The sequence below is a fragment of the Myotis lucifugus genome, unplaced genomic scaffold, assembly GCF_000147115.1.
Source record: "Myotis lucifugus unplaced genomic scaffold, Myoluc2.0 scaffold_235, whole genome shotgun sequence".
Taxonomy (NCBI): domain Eukaryota; kingdom Metazoa; phylum Chordata; class Mammalia; order Chiroptera; family Vespertilionidae; genus Myotis; species Myotis lucifugus.
In genome coordinates, this window is record NW_005871283.1 from 1,356,075 (window position 1) to 1,379,249 (window position 23,175).

The window sequence follows — 23,175 nt, forward strand, 5'->3', positions numbered from 1 at the left end:
GAGATGGGGGTTAATGGGGGGGGGATGAGGACACATTTGTAATTCCTTAACTAATAAAGAATTTTAAAAAAAAGAAAATAATTTTATGGTTGGGGGTCACCACAACATGAGGAACTGTATTAAAGGGTCACGGCATTAGGAAGGTTGAGAACCATTGGTCTAAAGGAAGTGAGATTGTCCAGGGGAAGTATGAAGAATAAAAAGAGAAAAGAGCAAAGTGCGGAACATTCAGCAAACGTTTTAGCAAAGGTCTGGAAAGCTACTGCCCAAAAGAAGAAACTGTAAAGGATCATTGAATATATTTGGTCAGCGAGGGAGGAGGAAAATTGGGGAAAAGTAATAGTGCCCAAGCGAAGGAAAGTTTTAAGCAAGAAGGAAATGGTTAACAATAGCAAGTTGGATTTGGCAGTCTGAGGACATTGGTTACCTTGTAGAATCATTTCCTGGGAGTCGGGTGGGACAGAAGACAGATTGCTGTGGGTCAGGGAGTGAGTGAAGGGAGGGGGAGTGGAACTAACTATACTGCTCTTTCAAGAACTTTGGCTGCATACAGAAGAGAGCTTTTGGATTACGTTGATTTTACCCTTTCCAAAACTGCCCTTTGATCAGACAACCTTTGCTTTGTTTTCAGCATCGCCCTTTTCTCCCAACATAGCTTATTTTTCCAAGGCTCCTCCTCCAAATTGTCTTAAATCCAAAAGATAGGATCTGTTAGAGTCTTTTGTTATTCAATCTCTAAGTATTTAACCAGAAAATTACAATAAAAACTTTTTTGTAAAGTGACTTCAAAGACTGTTGGTAAGGAGTTTATTTCAGATTGAAACAAAGCTTATGGTTTCAGAAAATCTTGATTATGTTAAGTCAGGCTGATCAGGAGAGATTCTGTTGATGCTGGAAGAAGCTGGAATAGTTTCGGTGTCTTAAAGAAAAGGTAGCTACTTGGACCCTTGCAGTTGAACGATCACTAATACATTTTTCTATAAAGTTCTATCCTTTAGCCTGATGAATGAGCCGTTTTAATATATAAATTATCTAGCATCAATTGAATGATTGAATTATGAAATAAACAGACAATAAGATCTATCTCCCCCTCACCAGGCTTACAAACTGTTGTTTTACAAGTCCCAGATATACAGGCACAAGAGAGAATAACAAAGAAGTTAGGTTTTATCTGTATCCACACTAAGCCTTGTTAGTGGGGTCAGGTATTAGGAGACATCTTTCTGTTTAGATTTGTTTGGAAAAATGGGTGGCTTTTTAAAAAATGCATAGTATTTACAACCTAGCTGTTTATAACTTTGCTCATTTATAAGCATTTTGGACTAGAGTGCACATGGGATGGGGAGAGAATTTTTTGAGTCTGGTCTAAAAAGAAAATCTACCATGTTGTAATCTTAGGAAGCTATTTATACATTGCCATTTCTAGGAGTAAAGAAATCCTGTGTTTTTTTATAATGAAATATTATATGTGCCGTATCTCAAAACAGTTACTTCCAGAAGTTAAACAAAGTGGTAGTATGAACTAGTGTCTGCTTTAAATTTCTTTAAAGTCCTTTTGTAAATATTAACATCTTCAGGGATATAACTGTTAAAAAGGCTGCCCTTGGGACAGATATATACTAGTGAGGAGAAACTTCTCAACAAGATTCCTCAGAAAATACGATTTTTGACCTGAGGGGGAATTGTATAAAAAAAAAAAAAAAGCCCATGGGAACTAACGTGACTGCTTATGTTTGTGATATCTAAGCAAGTGTTATACTGAGTGCACAGTTGTGTGGATAATCCTTGTATATTTATTCAGTTTCTGTGTAATATTACACTTGTTCTGGTTGAGATTATGAATACAAACAGACAGCCTCTTAGTGCGATGCCTCCCTGCTATTTAGAATCCGTTGAATCATCAAGGCTACTCTCACCAGTTACATAACCTCATGAGTCGATGCACTGTCTCTGGAGGAACTTTCAGTAGCTAATATATTCTCTATCCAATAAGAGTTCTAGTCAGTTGTCTTGGTATTGCATAAAGTGCCTTACAATAAATAAATTATTTGCACCTAAGTGCTGTATTGCTGGAACTCTCCTTCAGGAGGCATATTTTAAAGAAGAAAATTGGGATATTTTGTGAACTATCAAAGGGCAAGTATAATGTAACAGTAAATTAATACCTGTTTTCCTTTTTTCTTTGTAGGAATTTATTCGAGAACAAGTGGAGGTAAACTTTTCTCTTCTTTGGGGTTTCACACAAGGGCACCACACAAAAGGCGCTACTGTCCCATTTCCTTCCCATTAATAAAGCATGTGTTTATGCATTAGCTGCTCCAGACCACGGGAGGCATCCAAGGGACATTGCCACTGACGGTCCAGAAGGTGTTGGCATCTCAAGCCTGCCATGGTAAGACCTAACAAACAGCGACAAGCACCTCTGCATGCTGAACACTGGCGGGGGTACAGCACGTATGAAAGAAGTGGAAGGCACAGTTACTACTCGCCTCTGGGTGGGCACAATTCAGGTCAAGAAACTGAACACACTCAAAATGAACACTAGAAAACTGTTTACAAAGCAAAATACCAACACACAGATTTTACCATAATGCAGCCTGACTTATATGCGTGGAAGAGTAACTCCTAGAGGAGATACATTTTAAGTCAAGTTTTGAATGAGCTGAGGGACATGGATTCACGATAGAAGGGAAAGTTTACTGCAGGGGGAGGAAATAGCCTGTGCAGACCAGAGGCACAAATTAGTTATATGAGGCACAGCAAAGAGTATCAACAAATTAGATTGGTAAGAAAGAAGCCTAAAAGGTCACAACAAAACCTTTAGATTTTATACAGAAGGCATTAGAATCATCAAGGGTTCTTGAGTAGGATAATATGATAAAACTAGAGGCCTGGTGCACAAAATTTCATGCATGGGTAGGGTCCCTAGGCCTGGCTGGCGATCGGGGCCTTCTGGCTGCTGGCTGGGGCCTTCCTTCCCTGGCTGCTGGCTGGGGCTTCCTTCTTCCACGCCGCCCCCTGGTAGTCAGCACACGTCATAGCAAGCGATTGAACTTCCGGTCTCCCGGTCGAACTCCGAGGGGACACTTTGCATATTAGCTCTATATATATATATATAGTGGTGGTGTCGGAGGAACTTACTTTAGGGGTCCTGACAGCTACAGAATCCCCTGCAACTGTCATTTGACCACAAAGGGGTCTCCAGTTAACTGACACCCTCCTCTGATCTCTCTCCATCAATCTTCTCTTCACTTCCTGTCTTTTCTAGCTAAGTAACCAGTCACTCATTAATCTGTCTCCTGTAAATATCCTAAACTCCTTTTATCCTGTCTTTACTCCTCAAATGTACACCATCACCAAATTTCACCATCTCTACCTTCAGAATGTATCTTAAATCTGTCTGACATGATCTGTTTCCACTGCCACCTCCCTCGTTCTTGCCACTTGAGTCCTGTTACTTAGTCTCCCCACATCTGTTCTGTCTCTGCTTCAAGCTACTTTTCCCTCAGCACCCAGAGGAATCTTTTTGAAACGTCCCTTTGAGCATGTCATTCTCTTAACTAAAAGGTGTCAAGACTATTCATTGCTGTTAAGATAAAAATTTTATTCCTCACCTTGTCTTGCTGGGGGCTTCATGATCTGGCCCCTGCCTCATTTCATCTCACTCTCCACCTTGCCCTTTACAGTCTAGTCTCTTCCTTGGCCTAGTTCTTACGTTTCTGCACCTCTGCATTTGCCTTTTCCTCCATCTGAAATGCTTTTCCAATTCCTTCTTGTCTTTCTAAACTTAAGGTCTCAGATTAAATATCATTTTGCCAGGGAAGCCTTCCCTGACCTCCTAAACTGGGTTTTTCTATTACATATTCTTTCATACCCTACATTTTATAAAACTTATAATTTATTATTTAAGTCTATAATATAAAATGTATTTTATATATTTATATATAAATATGTATTTTACAAATATAATTTATCATTTAAGTTATTGTGTAATTACTTATTTAATGTTTGTCTCACCTCTTAGACCCATTAGATCATAAACTTCATAAGGGTGAAGACTCTTTTCTCATTCACTGCGTGGCATAGCTCCTAATACAAAGTATATACTTATATTTATTTATTAAGTTAATGTATGCATAAAGGCAGTTCTAACAATATGTGTTTAGATTAAGATTATTATGGATATAAAAAAAGAAGCAAATGAAATGGACATTGTAGAAAACAATCAGAGATCTTGGTTAGATTGGCTATGGACAAAAGATGACCTTGATTTCATAAACATATAAGAAGTAGGCAAAAATATTGCTCTTACCTCTTTGAGAAAAACTCTGAAAGAAAAGCCTAACAAGTTAAGGAATGCCTCCAACAAGGATTAGAAAGACAAAGGCTCCATAAGGAAAAGCTGAGAGAGGTCAGTCCTGAGGCCTGAGTTTCAAGCAGTATTAAAGTCACATGAGAGGGCCTCAGAAACATTTTACTTTTCCCAGATACTTGGCTCTGACCCAGGGTCAGCATTGGTTTCCCACCGTATACACCATAACCTTCTTGTTTCTGTCTTTCGTTTAGGGGCCATTAAGTTTAATGATGGCCTGAGCTTAGAGGAGAGCTATCGCCTTATTGAAGCCCTGTCCTGGTGCCAGCTGCCATTCCAGTGTGCTCATGGGAGACCTTCTATGCTGCCGTTGGCTGACATAGACCACTTGGAGCAGGAAAAACAGGTACAGTGATGACTAACAGAAGAGGAAGCAAAGTTTATCTGCTTTTCCTTTTTCAGATGCTGTTATCCAAATGTAATGTCTTAATCTTTCCCAAAACAGGAGATTTTTGAAAATTACACATTGGAAGTTTATGTAAAGTCTCACCGTTTCAGCTTCTAGCTCAAATTCAAAATGGAGCTTAGGTGGAACTGTCAGATTATACACATAATGCCTGTGTATTTTTAAGTTTAACACATGTACAAACTGGTGTATTCTGGACATCTGTTGCCTACTGGCTCTAGATTTGATAAGATGCAGAAGTTCAGGGGTTACAGAAAGTTGGTGGAAACAGCAAATTCACTGCTGGCAAATGGAACCCAAACAGCCAGTTGCTTGGTGGCACTTGTTGGAAATGGTAGCTACCTCCAAGGACCTCTAGAGTTATGGTTTGGGCATCATCAGGCCAGGGGAAGCAGCTTAGATTTCCACATCAAGCTTCGGCCCTGATTACTCAGCAGCCCAGGAACAATGACGTCGATAATACAATAAAGGCACAGTGATTAAATTAAAGAACTGTTCCTGTCCTTGTTACAATCTTAAATGAAACAGAACACGAGAGGATGATAGGAATATCCATGTTGCTGCTTTCCAAAATATTATTTATATGTTTTTCTTAATCCTCACCCGAGGATATGTTTTTATTGATTTTAGAGAGAGAGGAATGGAGAGGGAGAGAGAGAGACATCGATGAGAGAGAGACATCAATCAGTTACCTCCTGTAGGCACCAGGGGTCGAACTCACAACCTAGGTATGTGACTGACTGGGAATTGGATCTGAAACCTTTTGGCATATGGGGGATGACGCTCCAACCAACTGCGCCACTTGGCTGGGGCCTAAATCTTTTATTTTGCTTACCTTTCCTGCTAAGGGCTATAAAGTCTTTTCTTGTATGGAGTTTTCAGGTATTGATGTTTTCTCAATAATCCAGTATATTTTACTCTATTAAAAACTTTTTTTTGCCTGGCCGGTGTGGCTCAGTGGTTGAGTGTCAACCTATGAGTTGAGGTCACAATTTGATTCCTGGTGAAGGCACATGCCCAGGTGTGGGCTTGATCCCCAGGATGGGGCGTGCAGGAGACAGCCAATTGATGATTCTCTCTTATCATTAATGTTTCTATCTCTCCCTCCCTCTCCCTTCCTCTCGGAAATCAATAAAAACATATTACAAGAAAAACCAAAAACCCTTTTTGCTTTACATGACAGTGAAAAAAATGAAAAAAGTTTTGTCCTTATTCCTGAAGAGATGGGGATCTAGATTTAAAAGTTTCCAGTCCCACTTATCTTAGGAAATCTATACTCTCTTCTGAACCCAGAAATTAGAAATCTAAACACATTTGAATAGCGATAATTAGGAAATACTTATATGCTACTTGGCTTTTCCTACTGGTAATTGGAATTACTTTCTTTCTTCCCATAGATTAAGCCCAATCTTGCAAAACTGCGCAAAATGGCCCAGGCCTGGCGTCTCTTTGGAAAAGAAGAATGTGATACAAGGCAAAGCCTGCAGGTATCCATGCCTCCTTGTGAGCCACTATGAGAACAGAATTATTGATCTATAAGGAGCCAAAAGGGATGCTAACTATATGCCTCTGAACAGAGAGCATAAACAGCAGGTACCAGCAGTCTTGACGGAAGCAGCCCAGTGCACCCGAGCAACATGTCAGTCTTCCTTGAGCAGATGATCCCTCTAGTTGAGTAGTCAGATGGAATTCAAGCCTAAAGACACTTCATTTGCATCCATGGACACAGGAGTCTGCCCTATAATATCTACTTTTTGTAACTTATTTAAGGATAAAATTTAATGATTGATTGGTTACTTTATGGTTTTCTTGGGATGTGGGTTTTTGTTTGGTTTGCAATTTTTTCCAGCCTCATAATTTGCATTGATGTTAATTTACCTAATGCTGAACTCCCAGGAATCAAGTCCCCCCTCCTAGACTGCCCAGGCCCGTGCTCTCGCTTTCCCCGCCCTTCACTTCCCTCTGCTGCTGCTTTACATTCTAATCTCAGACTTAGAGTTTCTCTACCCTCAACAAAACTGCTCTCTGCTGTATTCCATCACACCTATTGTTAGATTATTTTAGGGATTAAAAACTATTGATAAGAGAAATAAGGACAAGGATAAAATAGAGAAATTAAAGTTCTTTTCTTCATTTTTTGTTTTACTATCACTTTAAAAATTCAGAGTGATGTTCATATTCCAGAGCACTAAAATGATGAAAGTACTATGAGCTTTTTAAAAATATTTTTTGTACTTTATAAAGTATCTCTATGTGAAAGCAATTTTCATATCTAAATGCAGCATTTATTCTTTCAACCTAACCAGATGTGTTCTCTACATTTTTTCAGGAGTCAGGGTTCTTTTGGTCCCTTTCAAATTGTATCTTGGTTTTATTACAGTATGTGTATCTAATTGCCTCATAATTTCATTTGGGATTTTTCTGCAAATGCTTGTTATGCCACTTGTATTTCCCCCACCTATTTAGATGACTTGATTTCTGGTTAATAAGACTCAATAGACTAAAGTCCTATAGCAGGGGAAAAAGGCAAAAGAAACAGCTGGCAATGTTTATTGCAACCAGGATGTTATACAATGAAAAAGATGTTGCAATGAAAATTTCCACTTTTTTATTTCCTGACCAGCCTGCTCAAATTGGCCTTTGTATCAGTGGAATTATTTTCCTCCTTTTTAAGTACAGGAAACAAACTAGTGCTCATGGAAGAAAAGCTTGTTTGCCAATAGCCTGCAGTGAATCTTACAGGAGCAATGAAGTATTGCATTCATTAGTGTGTGCCTCAGAGAAGGCTCACGGAAAGCCTTCACTGGTTTTCAAGGGGATCCTTGTAGAATTACATAATTGGAACTCTGAAGAATAGGCACCACTGTCTAGAAATGGTCTTTATTCTTCTAAATACCCATAGACAGTTTCATAGCGGGGAGAGATGACCTTAGAAAGGAGGGTGCTTTCAGGGGGATTTGCAAGGCTGTCAGGGGCTCTGCCTCCAGGCCCAGCAGGGTGCCCTGGCCTCTGGACCTCTGTCTCCACTCTCCAGAGCTACATGAAGGCCAACTGTCCTGGGAGTTTTGAAATCTTTCCAGATCAGACCAACGTGTGGGATTTAAAAAAATGTTACAATACCTCTTATATAAGGATGATGGGGTGCAATTTCAAAAGGTTTTACCATAATCCCAAACCACTGTTTTCTGGAAATTAAGAGAGGATTCGAAAAAGTTCTCCATAAATTATGTAACCAATTTCTCTAGCTAGCCTGGATCAATCAATGTAAGAGATAATTATCCTATTTTAATAATTTATAAACTCAGTAGCATGCATCAGCATAAAACCAACCTATTAGCCAAAAATGTCTAACATTACTTTGATTATTGCCTATTAGGGTTCTGTTCTGGTTTGTTTTTAACTCAGGTGCCATAAGAGAAAAGATACATTTGAATTTTCCAATTCATCAATGGAAAATAATGCATTGATACAAAGGCCAATTTGAGCAGGCTGGTCAGGAAATACAAAAATGGAAATTCTCATTGCAACATCTTTTTCATCATTTTTAAGATTTACAAAATAATTTTCATGTACCTTTCCTATCTTACCAGTATTTGAATTTCCTGGTAACCTATGAAATAAGGTGGCATTATTCTCCCCATTTTACAGGGGGGGTTAAAGCTGAAAAATATTAAGTGATATTGTCTAAGATCACACAGCTAGTAAGTAAAGCTGAGAGTGGTATCCAAGTTTTCTAGCTCCAATAACAATAGCTACCATGTATACATTATTTCAGCCCTCACAACAATCCTCTTGGGAAGCTAGTATCTCTCTTTTACAGTGAGACAACTAAGGCTCAGAGATGTTAACTAGTTTGCTGAGGACCTACCTAAGAGAACCAGAATCCAGACCCAGGTCTGTGTGACTTTACATTACACACTCCTTCCCATTATTACCTCCATATGCTGCTCTATGTATTTTTAATTTATTAGTGATTTATCAGTTTGAAACTTAGTTCATTTTTATTAGATTCTGGTTGTGGAGGCTTCGTTAACTTCAGAGTAAAACCTGAGAGATGAGATGGGCAGTGAAGTTGTTCTTGAGAGTTCCTTTTGTTGGTAATATCCTTCAAATTTTTATTGAGAAATAAAGGTACATAATTAAGAAACGTACATAACTAAGTAGCTATAGTCAGGGAGGAAGGCAAGGAAACTGATGATAGAATATGGTAACTTCTTCTAGGTTTAGGGATCACTGAGTTACCAGCTCTATCTTTATTATTGAGATAAGAATCTGTCAGAATTGAGGCTATAGCTGGCAGTAGGAGAGGTCTCAGAAAGCTTAGTGTGTAGGCTAAAAGGAAGGGGAGAGACTGAGGAGAGGGCTAGGGCAAGGTCTTGAACATAGCCGGGCATCTGGAACTCCATGAGTAGTTGACAATGGAGAGGTCTTAGCAATCAGACTTCAGAGCAAGGCAAAGGGTCAGAACAAATGAACAGCTGGGATCTGAGTCTAACAGAGTGAAAAAAACAAGTCAACCAGAAAGAACAGGGCCAAGGAGGGGGCCAAGTTCTAGAGATGTGTAGGGGGCTGAGGAAGTCATGCCAAGTGAGAACAGATGCAGCCAGTCAGTTCCTAGAGAGCACTGACAGCCAAGCTCAGCTGACGCTTCACCGCTTCACCGCTTCACCGGTAACAGCACATCTGAGAGAAGGGAATGGCATTTTCTGGCACAAAGAACTTTCTCCCTGCTCCCACCTGAAGTCCCACCCCATTCCATCAAAACTCTTTACAAAAGCAGGTTAACAATGAGAACTGACTGGCATGTTTGCCACTGTATGTCCTATTTTCACCCTCCCTGAGCTGAAGTTACTCGTTAACAGTGAGATGGCAAAAAGATGAGCTCAGAAGAGAGGACAAGAAGTCTGGGAAACCAAAAATCTGGATAATGTGTACCAAATAAACTCTTCCTTCTATCCCTCCATTAATTCCTTTATTCATCTTTCAATAACTCCCGAGTCCCTCCTAAATATATTGCATCAGAAATTGTGGAGGGTATAAAGAAAGAAGGGGTTATCCTGTGGCTTGGAATTTCTCAAACCCTTGGGTCATTTTCAACGCATGCCCGTTTGTCATAGAGCACTCAGAAACATTTGATAAAGTTCAGGCAGCCCCATCAAAGCCCGTGGGAATCTGCGTGTCTTACATATTGGAATCTATGGAGCCAGGAAGCTAGTGACTCAAGTAGCAGTCTGAAGAAGCTTGATTTGGCCTGACCCTGCCCGCACAACTTGCCTAACTAAACAAGTGCTCTTGTTCCCTTCAAAAGCAAGTAATGATGGTCCCACAAAAAAGTGGTTTGGAATTAGCTACTGTTATTAGTTTATCATTATTCAAGGTAGTTCATCACCTCTTTTTTAGTAGTAAATTGCAGAATTTAACATATAGATTATGAATTTCAGGAATCTTTAATAATAAAGTTTTTTCTAGGCAGGTCTTAATTCTAAATGTAACATGCCTGAAAAAAAGAAAAAAACACTACTGAAAGGCTCCTTCTCTTCCACACAGTATCCTATATAAGAAAAGGGTAATATGCAAATCGACTGAACGGCAGAACGACCAGTCGCTATGATGTGCACTGACCACCAGGGGGCAGACGCTCAACGCAGGAGCTGCCCCCTGGTGGTCAGTGTGCTCCCACAGGGGGAGTGCCACTCAGCCAGAAGCCGGGCTCATAGCTGGCAAGTGCAGCTGTAGTGCTGGGAGCCTCTCCCGCCTCCTTGGCCTCACTAAGGATGTCCGACTGACAGTTTAGGCCTGCTCCTTGGGGCGGGGGGGGGGGAGGTGGGCGGGCGGGAGGAAGCAGGCCTAAGCCGTCAGTCAGACATCCCCTGAGGGCTCCCAGACTGCAAGAGGGTGCAGGCCAGGCTGAGGGACATGCTCCCCCCCCGCCCCCCCGCCCATGCATGAATTTTGTGCACCAGGTCTCTAGTTTAATATAAACATCAAGCAATCATCATTTCAAGTGCAGTTAGGCTCAAATGCTGCCCTCCACTGTGTGAGTGGTGTGAAGACTGAAAGTTTAGACTATAGCTCTTTATTAGTAATAATTGCTCAGCCATTGCACAATACCCTGGAACAGCTGTTTGGTGAATGAAAGAATAATTCAAAGCAAAGCAGGCCAGATATAAAACTCTTCCAAGGCACATTTCAAAATAGCTCCTTTATGTGAACTAGGTGCATGTCTGCAGAGGGAGTTTTTGTGAGGACAGGTGGGTAATATGGGGCCTTTACAATAATTACATCACCACCTGGCCCCATCTTTATGGCAAAGCAGTTCTGCTGTACTGAGTTCTACATATGTGGTATATAGAGCCATATAGTTCAACGACGAAACCGTGTGACTGGCAGCCTTCATTAACCCACACACGGATGCAACAGATTGCTTTGAGAAATGGGTTTGAAGCACATCTGTGAAACGTATGATCCTATGGGTACTGGCATTTATTTCTTTGAGGTATCACTTTACACTTAAGTTTTTCTTGGTAGAGTATTTTTCAGAGACTTCTCTTTTGAGGCTAAATTAGGAATTTCTGTTCCTTATTTGAGTTCCAAGAATTGTGCCTTTCCTGCCCTCCGCCCAAATTGGAAGATATAAACCGTGGGAAAAAGTGTCTTTACAAACTGTATTGAGTAAGTTATCTAACTTGGTTTATTTAGCATAGTCAGGAAACCTTTCACATGCATGGCATCCTCTCTCTATTATTTCTCTCTAAGCTAAAACAGTTTTGTTTTTGTTTTTTTAATGAGTTTCTGGGTTCTGGCTGCAAAGGTGGGGAGTAAGGTGGGCACAAAAGCTGGCAGGTAGTAAGTCGATGTGGAACTCGTTTCTCCTTGTTCAGATCAGAGTCTCCCTTTCCAGTATTTACTCTTCCTCAAATAGGAAGAGGGAGAGCAGAAAAGAGAAAAAAAAAATGAGACATATAAATAGCTTTGTGGGATTTACTTGAAGTCTAAAGAATATGCATTTATGCAGTTATGTTCTAGGCACTGAAAAGCTGACCAAAAAGAGAACCTCTACCCTTGTAACCTTCATCCATCCCAGTTATGCCTGAGAAGGATGTCGGTGCTAATTTTAACTGGGAGACTAAGACGCACAAAGAACAAGTATCATAAAGCATTTTTGGAGCCAGAAACATTTAAGTTCCTTGACTCACTGCTGCTCTTACTCCAGACCACACAATTATATCCAAGTGAATTGCTGTTAGAATTAGTGCCTTCAGAGGAGACGATTGCCTCGTAATTGGCAGCTATAAACCACTTCACTGAGAAAGCTGGGGTCTTAGATGCTGTGAGAAATAATTGACAGACTGAAGCCTGAGTGAGTCAGGCTCTTGTGAGTCATAGGACTTTTAGGTCAGTCTTTTAGACTGACTCTCCAGATCTTGCCTTTTTTTCCTCCCTCAGGGAAGGCAAGTGCCTAAGGCAAAGATCTAAGTAGATATCAAAAGAGTAGAGTGCCTCTGGCCAGTGTTTACCCAAGTGTGGTTATCAAATCCCCTGTTAAAGTCCCGTGGGGTGCTTGTTAAACGTGCAGACTCCTGCTGCTCTCTCCCCCCACCACCTAGAGGCAGGAGGCCAGCCTCTGAGACAAGCATTCCAGGGGGTTTCCCTGCACACTCAAATCTGCCTTGGACTTCTGCTTCCCAAACACACAGATCACCTGGGGAGACTTTTTAAAAGACGTAATTACTAAAGTAGTACATATAAAATATGGAAACAATATATAAGCGTACTAAAAAAATTAGATGTCTTCCTGCTTGCCAGTGTTTGGGGTTATTCTGACTTTTATCCTATGCAAATACATGTTTTGTTTTAATGAAGGATCATATTAAGCATGTTACTCTGCAGCTTGGTTTGTTTCCCAGCTTGTTTTTAACAATATAAAATGGACTTCCTTACAAATCTATGCCATTCATCAACACAAGGCTCACATATCAAATGCCTTACAGAGGTTAGGCAGATAACATAAATAAGTTGAATGGAGCAGGGAGGAACTGCAGAAAACTGGAGGTTTTCCATCTAATGAAATGAGAAGCTACCCAACTCTCGCCAACTGTTGCCTCTTGGGAATGTGGATTCAGAATCGCCAGACCTTCCGAGTTCTCAAAAGAAGCAAGAAATCAAATTTGTTTAATGTGCAATCTCCAGATACTTAAGTTTTGATAACTAATTCAAATTAAATACTGGGCGAACCAGCCAAAATGTCTTCAATCCAGACACTGCCCTCAAGTCACCCTTTTGAAACCTCTAATGCAGTGGATGCATAATCTTCCATGTTATGTCATTATTTTAAAACCTTTCCTGCTTTTAACTAACAGAATACAAAGTGTTATTGCTAACCCCTTAGGTTGTGATATTACAGCCGCTAAAATAAGACAGTCACGGCTATACCTTTGTGCACTTTACAAATAATTCTAGAAGTACAGATTCAAAATTGAAAAGATTGTGCCAGTTTACAATCCTATTAACAGTACATGGGGGTGTCCTTTTCTAGGGAGCTTTAAACAGATTCCCAGGTGCCTCCCTGGAGATCAGATGTAGTGGGTCTGGGATGGAGCCCAAGAATGTTTGTTTTTTTAAGCTCCCAGATGGTTCTAATGATCAGAGAGGTTTTGGAACCACACTCTTAGATTACTAACAAGTTGTTTGGGACCATTTCCAGTAAATTATAAAGGAAACTGTAAATACTTCATTTGTACATCTCTGTTTTAGACTGTTCCTAATTACAGCCCTCCATGGAAACACGAAAAGGCTCTGCTGCTGCTGTTTCAGGCAGTTCAATCAGAGCAGAACAATAAATAAACCAAGTCAGGAACCTCCGAGCAGCTTTTATTGGCACAGCCTACGAAAAGGTGTGGTAGCCATTCTGAGCAAAAACCTGTATCCCAGCAAGCTGTGCAGTGTTATGTTTAACACACCACTGAACCAGAAAGTTTAAGTTCCTGAAACAGACACCCCAGGTCACTAAGAAGCTCCAAAACCAATAGGTTAAGCCCTGCTGCTCTGTTAAGACCTGAAAGGCAAACACACGCAAGCAAACACACACACACACACACACACACACACACACTCTCCTTGATGTGCATCCTTGTTATGGGATGACTAGAAAGGTACGCAATGGTATCCAGTTTTTTTAGGTTGACTCCAGTTCATTCCCCCATTACAAGGAAAATGCATTTCAGCAGTGGCACTGAAGTCTCCAGGCTGTGTTTGCCTAAGCAGTTTCTGCTTAGGACGAGTGGTGTCATAGGACATGATCATCAGGATGGTACAGTTCACTCATCAGGCGGTAGATGTAGGAAGGTGCGTTCCCACCAATGTTGGAGATAAAGAGGGTAATGAGCTCTGGGGGAACATAGTCAAACACAGGGCAATGAACGCTGACTTTCTCCAGAATGTCCCCTGAAAGGCAATCACAGGTTATAAGATAAAATTGAGGATCCTGCTCTAATGGTTTAGTAGCATATAGATTCTAGGCTCAATAATGCAGGCATACGTGCTACCCCAAGGAAGGGAAGCTGCGACAAATGCAAACCAGAACAGATGACTTCAGATCATGATACTTCCTGTTTAAAACTATCCAATGCTTCTCTTTAGCCCTTAGAAAAGAATTCAGACGTGGGATTGCAACCTTCAAGATCCCACCACACTACATTAATTACAAATCATACCAGTCTACTTCTTGCTCATTCCTCTCCAGCCACAGGGCCATTTTCTTCCCAAATGGCTAAGCATGTACCTCAGTCCCTTTGCACCAATGCCTGGAAAACTCTCTCTTTGACCTTCACGTGGGGCTCTACGCATTCAGAACTCAGCTGAAATGTCATCTCATTAAGACACTTCTCCAATCTAAGGTAGTCTCCTAGCCACTTTCCATCTCATCACCATTTTTTTCTAGAAAGCATCGCATGACCTGACATTTCCTTGTCCATCTGCTGCAGCAGAACGTAAGCCCTGTGGGGAGCAGGGCCTATCTGTATTGTTCACTGTTATGTCCCTAGTGCCTAGAATAGTGCCAGGTATATAGTTGGTGCTCAATAGATGTAAATATTTCTGAAAGAATGAATATTTAAATAAGTGGATGAAGTTATTCAACTTCCAAGAAGAATTAGCACCCCAAATACTATGCTTTGCTCCCAGAGGGTGTTTAAGGCCATGTTAACTTGATGAGGCTCACTGAACACAGCTGCTGCCTCAGAAGTCAGAGAAAGGACCCCAACACACAAAGGGTATCCAAGTTATAGGCAAGTTGTATAAGTCAGAACATTGCAGAGCCCGCTTCCTTTGGCAGCCACATCACCAAAATGACTTCTGACAGCAACTGAAAACAAGTACATTTCCCACTGGGTTGTTGCCTGTGTCTCAAACAACATGCAAAGCCGAACCCAGTCACTGCTGGGTGATCCAACCCACCATAGCCCCAATAACTCACCTAAAATAGATTAGTCAGAACAAAAGGAACCTAAACTAGACTAGGTCTCCAGGCACTCTAAGTGCTGAAGAGAACAAGAGAACAGTCCCTACAATAAGTATGATAAAAAGCACAACCTGATAGCATTAAATCCCATTGACCACCAAAACCAAAATTCCAAATACACACACACACACACACACACACACACACACACTTTTTTACCTTCTGTGAAGGGCAGAACTTCTTCAGGAGCCACAAACTTATTAACTTATTAAATGAATCTTCTTCATTGGGGAACTGGAAAAGAAAAAAAAATTAAAAAAAAAAAAAAGACCCAGCAATTCTATTTCTAGGTATTTACCCAAGAGAAATTAAAAAAATGTATGTTCACACAGTAACGTGTACACATATGTTAATACCAACATTATTCACAAAAGCCAAAAGGTAGAAATAACTCAAATGTCAATCAAGAGATGAACAGATAAATTGTGGTATGTCCATACACTGGAATATTATTCAGTCATAAAAAGAAACCAAGTACTGTGCTATAACTCAGATGAACTTAGAAACCATTATGCTAAGTGAAAGGGCCATTATTGTATTCCTTTCATGTAAAATATCCAAAATAGGGCTCAGTAGTTGGAGTCAACCCATGCACCAAGAGGTCACTGGTTCAATGGGTTTCGGACTTGATCCCCAGTAGCGGGTATGCAGGAAGCAGCCGATGGATGTTTTTCTCTCATCAATGTTCCGATCTCTCTCCCTCTCCGTTCCTCTCTCTCTCAAATCAATAAAAACCTATTTTAAAACAAACAACCCCCCCAAAAAACTCCATACAAACAAAATAGGCAACTCCACAGAGACAGAAAGCAGATCAGTGATCACTAGGAGATGAGGCTAGGGGAGGAAAGGGAATGATTACTTAATGGGTACAGAGTTTTTTCCTCGGATGTAGAAAAAGTTTTGAAACTACAGAGTGGTAGGTGCACAATGCTGTGAATGTAATAAATGCCACTGAACTGAACATTTTAAAATGGTTAATTGCATGTTATGTGAATTATACCTCAATTAAAAATATAGAGACCTATAAATAGATTGACATTTTCAAAGCAAATAGTTTTTATCACTAATGAAATGACTCTTCAGTTAGTAACTCATATGCAGGCTTCAGAGGCAGTCCCTGGAACTATGACAAATAAAACAAATTGTATGTTCCTAGTTTTAACTTGCTTGGCATTTTGAAAAGTGGTCAGGGTGATGAGGAGTGGTGGCAATGTAAACAGTGGGCCTTCCCCAACTATGTATCGTCCTGACCTTACAATTTTGACTTCTTAAAGCTGACAGGTTATAAATATCGACTGTTTTTCCTGGATCAAGACTCATGTGGCTTTTTCCAGCCTCCACTGGATCTAATCCATTGAGTCAATGCAGATAAGAAAAGTCCTAGAGTAGGTTGAAGGCCCAGAGTTCAAGCTTACCCTTTGGCTTCCTTATCTCTGTTCAAGGCAGACAGACATACCTGTGGGGAAAGCTTGAACATAGGGGCACAGACGATGAGTGGGGTGGAATGGTGTTTTGCTGCCAATGCTAGAGTATGAGTTCCTGTTACAGCTCTCAGGGCACCATTTGCCAGGATGGTCTTCGTGCCAATGATCACCTTTAAGACAGGAAGAAAAATGAGACAGGAGGGAAGGCGGGGGAGGGTGGGTAGGTGGGAGGTAATCAATCAAGGACCTTGTATGCATGGCCCATGGACACAGACAATGGAGCGGTGAGGGCCTGGTGCTGGAGGGGGTCAGTGGGGGAAAAGGGGGGACATATGTAATACTTTCAACAATAAAGAATTATTAAATAAAATAAAAAAGTGCGAGCCATCCCGGGATAAAGCCTTAACAGGGCCATTGGGCACAACAGCCTAACTGCTCAGGCCTGAGTCTTGGCCTCCTGAGGGGTCACATAGAATAGAAAGAAAAGGATTTAGGCTTAGGACCACAGTTCTAGCTTAAAAGTGGGTTCCCAAGGAAAAAGTGAACAAAGTATAGAACAGGAAACTGCAATATCTACTTTTAGCCTTGTCTCTAAAAATCTATATGCCACCTCCTGAGAAGTGGGAGCTTTCTTATTTTCCATCTACCACTGCCAAGCTCTCTGAGCATAAGGGGGGGGCCTTCTACTGGATCCCTAGTAGCTGACCTGCTTATAGTAGTCCCACTTCATTCTTTCAATGCTTTAACCAAAGAGAGGCTATTCCAAATGAGGACCAATGATATATAGACAAAGGGAAAAAATTTCAGTTAATAGAGTTAAAAGGTTCAAGGATGTACTTTCAATGCCCACGGCTCAGTGGTTGAGTGTCGACCTATGATCCAGGAGGTCACGGTTCAATTCCCAGTCAGGACACGTGCCCAGGTTGCGGGCTCAATCCCCAGTGTGGAGTGTGCAGGAGGAAGCTAATCAATGATTCTCTCTCATCATTGATGTTTCTAACTCTCTCCCTCTCCCTTCCTCTCTGAAATAAAATCAATAAAAAAAAAAAAAAAAATATATATATATATATATATATATATATATATATATATATATTTAAAAAGGTGCTAAAACCTCTTTCCATGGATATTATAAAAGAAACTAAAAATCAATATTTTAGAGATATAATCTTCATAAATTCAACATAACGTAACTCCAAACATACCCACCTTATTGACTCTTGACATCACAGCAAAAATGGCGGCATCAGTCATGACAGTTGTCTCAATACCTGCTTTAGACAAATTGACTGCCATTTCGTGACCCTGCAGTAGGATAGAAAGGCTGATGGATGCTGGGACAAAGAGTGAGAGAGAGTGAAAGACCTCTCAAAGGTAACTGGATCTGGGGAGTTTTGTAATACTGAGCACACACAACACACAATTTTCAACATATAACTAACTCATTTTTGTGCCTGTAGTAGGTATTCTTTGGTAAGCTGCAAGGAAGCCCAGAGAAAGCTAATAAACGTTTAATACTCCACAGCAGTGCCAAAACTGGAAATACTACTTGCTTGCATAATCAGGCATCGCTGATGAGAGCTCCTGGCTCATTATTTTACAACATTCTGCCTCCTTATATATTTCCTTTCTTGAAACCTATTATGTATCTAGGGATTGAGTGAGGTTAGACTAAGACTTGGTCATCCTCAAGGTAATTTACTCTATTTTGATTCTTAAAAAAACACACCAATGTTTATCTTTTGATGGACCCAGCAGTTCACCCAACTTTCTTAAACCAATGTTTAAGAATGTTCACAGAATGAACAACTTGAAAATGTCCTTAATCTTTCACTGATCTTCTCAATGTCTTGTATATCAATTCAAAGTTAGCATGGATCCCATCTATCACTCCGTGATTCTCTCCTCAGTTTTCATTGTTCTCAGCAACTCCAGCAGTCCCCCCTACCTGACAGAAAGGAGCACACTCTGCCACAATGACATGGAACTTCCTCTTCCGCGCAGCCTCTTTGAGGAAGGCCTCTACTGTTCGGGAGAAGCCAATGGTCATGATCACCTCGTTAGAGTGGATGTGCTCCAGAGCCTGGGCTGCAATGTTCTCCGTTGTCCCTTCTGCAAAAACAGCCAGTTTTACAAGGAAAATATGAAACTGTCATGACATGACAGAGCACCAAAGGGGACGTGTGCCCATCACACAGACTGCCCGCCTAGCTGATGTTGGTAACATGGGGTTTACAAACTTAATATGAAATGTCACATTTTCTTAAAAACCCTGCTCCTCTGAGCTCTTCTGTCTCCCAAGTTCTCAGCCTGCCCTCCTTTTCAGCAGTGCCCCCTCATCATCAACTTAGCGCCCTGCCCTGGCAGGACACCAGCTCCCTTACAACTGATTTTGAAGACAATGACTTCAGGCAAGAAATGATCCATTCTGGGATATCCTACAGCGAGCACTGAGCATGGGGTAAACCGAACTTCCCCTTAAAAAAAATCCTCCCAGCCGAAACCGGTTTGGCTCAGTGGATAGAGCGTCGGCCTGCGGACTGAAAGGTCCCAGGTTCGATTCCGGTCAAGGGCATGTACCTTGGTTGCGGGCACATCCCCAGTAGGAGATGTGCAGGAGGCAGCTGATCGATGTTTCTCTCTCATCGATGTTTCTAACTCTCTATCTCTCTCCCTTCCTCTCTGTAAAAAATCAATAAAATATATATATATATAAAAAAAATCCTCCCAAAGGTGGCCACAACACCTCCATCTGAGAGGGAGGCCACAGAAGAAAAATAAGGGAGGAATTTGGAAGCAGCAGCTCAGCGCACAGACAGACCCGGCTTCTTCCTCCCCTGAAGAACTCTGATTGTAGTAAGTACCTGCAGTCTCCTGGTTCACAAAGACAAGGGGAATGGAGGTGGTCTGAGTGGGTATAAAAATCAAGAGGAAGTTTAGTGATGGAGGGTCTACTAACTATGGTTTTAGAGAGTTCATCTTCTTTAAAATGAAAATAAAGCGTCCTGGCTGGTTTTTCTCAGTGGTTGAGCACTGGCCTGAGGACTGAAGGGTTGTGGGTTCGATTCCTGTCAAGGGCACGTACCTTGGTTGCAGGCTTGTGCCCCATGCAGGAGGCAACCAACCAATCGATGTGTCTCTCTCATCTCGATGTTTTTCACTCTGTCTCTCCCCCTCCCTTCCACTCTCTCTAAAAATCAATGGAAAAAATATCCTCAGGTGAGGATTAACAAAAATAATAATAAAGCCCTGTCCTAGTGGAGTCTCTGCCACGGTGGATTTGCAACCTACAAAGGCTTGGTCTGGAAGGAAATGTAGAGTGGCTTACCTTAGTCCTACCACCTGTTCCAACCCCCCCTCATCAGGATGGAGGGGAAACCTCTGGAAACCAGAATACTAGCTATCGCCCATCTCTGCCGATGAGCAACTCCGAGGGCCTTCTGTTGTCCCTTCATTTTTCTGCAGCCTGTCCCGCCCACCTGGGGATCAGGACTCTTACCCAGTTCCACAAGCAGCTCATTAATCGCCTCAATGATGTTGGACTGGAGCTGGGCATAAGGAGAGCTGAAATCCTCGCTTAGGCCCCCGGACGTCAAGAGTTTGTGCAGGGACTCCTGCTGGTCGCTCTCGTCGCTGCGTCCGTGGAGTCTACGGAGGCACCAAGAGCACAGAAACAGGTGAGAAGGCGGTGAGATGTGTAACCAGACCTGTTCAGCTCCGATAAAGGCTCCCAGGGGCTCGTGCCAACAGCGTCCCTGGACCCAAGCCCGAGCCCAGGACGGGGCCTGACCTGCCGTACTCCTCCCGGATGATCCTGAGCACTCTCCGCACCATGTTGCCCACGGTGGTCTCTGAGGGCTGCGCGGCCGTCATCCTCCGGCCCTCTCTGCGGATCAGCTCCATCAGCTCCCCTGGAGTCCAAGGCAGGAAGGGTGAGCAGAGCAAGTGCTCGGGGCGGCCTGGGCCACTCTCCGCCGGGAATGGAGAACGGAGAGCGGGGAGGGACGCCGGGGAGCGAGGCCGGCCTTACCTGCGTTGCTCCAGCGGTGGTCCATGATGATCCGGCGCAGCAGCCCCAGCGTCTCCCGAGCCATGTCCTCGGAGCTGCGCCGCCCGCCGCCCCGCTTCAGGGCCTCCACGAAACTCTCAATCCTCTCGGACAACTCCGAGGCCTTGTCCGCGGCTCCTGGCATCTTGAAAGAAGCCGCCGACACCGCGGAATCCCCACCCTGCACGACCTCCGAGTTTGCACTTCCGGGACGGACCAGGTCGGCTTCCGCTCCGCCAGGAAACTCCAGTTGTGTACACGTCAGGCCACGCCCCTAGCTGTCTGAGCCAATCAGAGACGCGGAACTCCAGTTTCGTTACAGCCAAGGATCTGCAAGCCTCTGGACCAGAGAAGCGCAACTGGCCTTTGCTGGACCCTCCGACGCGACAGAGGTGATTCGAGAGTCCTCCGGAGCGTGACCTGTTCTGTTGCTATGGGAACAGCCTGCGGCCTTCTTTCCCGATCCCCTATCTCCGGTGACTGCGCCATCTCCTGATACAGATGCTCAGATGCGCGTCCAGGGCCCACAGCCCGTGGGCAGACCCCCCTTTATAATGCCGTGTTTGCGCCTGTGCCTCTCCAATAGATTCAGCTTCCCGGGCAGGGATCGTATCTTTTTTGCCTTTGCATTCCCAACGCCTAGCACACCTAATATAAGAGGGATCAGAAATGAGGAGACCCATACCCACCAAAATAAGGAGATTCAAAGTGGGAGCCAATATGGGAGCAAAAATGATGCCCTTCCATTTGGACAGACTACAGAGGCTGGACAGTATAGTATAATACAATACCAAGAGCTACCATTTACTTAAAGCTTACAGATGTTGGGCAGTATGTGTGAATTGTCTCATCTAATGCAACTCTGTGAGGTATGTCCTCTTATTCTTATTTTACAGGTTAGGAAACAGAGCCACTGAATGTAAGCAGCTGGTAAGGAAATGCATTTATATTTAAACCCAGGGCTATCTGATTATTTCCTTAAGATAAATTCTTAGAAGTGGAATCCTTGGGCACATACATTTTTAAGACTTGTTACAATGGACAAATTGCCTTCCAAAAAGATATATCAATACCAAAATCAGACGATAGTTGATTTTGAAAACCACAGACTAGTATCCTTCATGAATAGCAGATACAAAAATCTGCAACAAATTATTAGCAAACCAAATCCAGCAATACATGAAAAGATTAATACATAATTTCCAAGGAGAATTTAAATCTAGAATGCAAAGCTGTTTCAATATTTGAAAATCAATCCATTTATTAAACCATATGAACAATCTAAATCAGGGGTCCTCAATCTATGGCCCGCCAGCCACATGCAAATACAAATATTGTATTTGTTCCCGTTTTGTTTTTTTACTTCAAAATAAGATATGTGCAGTGTGCATAGGAATTTGTTCATAGTTTTTTTTTAAACTATAGTCCGGCCCTCCAACGGTTTGAGGGACAGTGAACTGGCCCCCTATTTAAAAAGTTTGAGGACCCCTGATCTAAATAGTTAAACCACATGATCATATCAATTGATGCAAGAAACATTTGACAAAATTAAACAGCCATTTAATTTAAGAAGAAAACAGCTCTCACAAAACTTGGAATAGAAGGGAACTTCTTCAGCTTGATAAAGGGCATCTACAAAATCCTACAGCTAACAACATACTTTATGTGAAAACCTGCTCTCTCCCTAAGATCAGGAACAAGGCAAGAATGTCTACTCTCACCATTTCTATTAAACTCATACTTAAAGTCCTAGCCATTGCAATAAGGAAAGGAAAAATTTTAAAATATACAGAGTGGGGAAAAAAAGAAAGAAAACTATCCTTCCTCACAGAAGACATCATCTACATAGAAAATCCCAAAGAATCAATAACAAAAATAAACAACTACTAGAACTAATAAGTGAATTTAGCTTGGGTTGTTTCCCATCTTTTTTAGGGGTAGGTGAATATAAGCATATATATATATATATATATCCCCAGTGGAACAGATGAGTCATAACTATGTGAATGTTCACCTTTACAAATAGTGCTAGTCTTCCAAAGTGGTTAAATCAATGTACACTCGCTCTCTGGCAGGCCTTAAAGAGTTCCAGATCTACATCCTTACCAACACTTAGTATTATCAACTATTTTAGTTTTGGAGAATCATGTGGATGTAAAAGACTGTCTCACTGTGATCTTAATCTGTTTTCCTAATTACTAAGAGTTCTTTACCTTTTCACATGTTTATCAGCCAAGTGTTTTTCTCCTGTGTGAAATATGTTTATGTGTTTTGCCTACTTTCTTTTGGCTTTAAAAATATATATTTTTAATATATTCATAGAAGTTCTTTATTCTTTTTCAGTTATTTGTCTTATAAATATCTTCTCTCAGTTTATGCTTGTTTTTTTGTTTTGCTTTGGTTTTA

At 41.7% G+C, this 23,175-nt stretch overlaps 2 protein-coding genes across 9 annotated transcripts in view; one reads left to right on the plus strand and one right to left on the minus strand.

Annotated features, from left to right (window-relative positions):
- The window catches only part of MLH3 (mutL homolog 3), a 28,789-nt gene extending 22,215 nt beyond the window's left edge, over positions 1-6,574 (plus strand). For 4 of the 8 annotated variants that reach the window (XM_014464070.2, XM_023762155.1, XM_006098430.3 and 1 more), the window contains 4 exons: positions 2,189-2,212; positions 2,314-2,392; positions 4,567-4,718; positions 6,176-6,574. In XM_014464070.2, coding sequence (XP_014319556.1) covers positions 2,189-2,212; positions 2,314-2,392; positions 4,567-4,718; positions 6,176-6,295 — 375 coding nt within the window. In that variant the 3' untranslated portion in view covers positions 6,296-6,574. Of the gene's footprint in view, positions 1-2,188; positions 2,213-2,313; positions 2,393-4,566; positions 4,719-6,175 lie in introns of those variants that run through there. The other 4 variants (XM_023762156.1, XM_023762157.1, XR_002831605.1 and 1 more) reach the window with 3 other exon arrangements.
- Positions 6,575-13,628: 7,054 nt separating this feature from the next.
- EIF2B2 (eukaryotic translation initiation factor 2B subunit beta) lies at positions 13,629-20,914 on the minus strand. Its single transcript, XM_006098434.3, is given in 9 exon segments — positions 13,629-14,222; positions 15,457-15,499; positions 15,502-15,531; positions 16,754-16,891; positions 17,931-18,026; positions 18,670-18,833; positions 20,221-20,369; positions 20,512-20,632; positions 20,752-20,914. Coding segments are annotated over 9 exon segments (1,062 nt in total). The 3' UTR covers positions 13,629-14,064.
- Between the last annotated feature and the right edge of the window lie 2,261 nt (positions 20,915-23,175).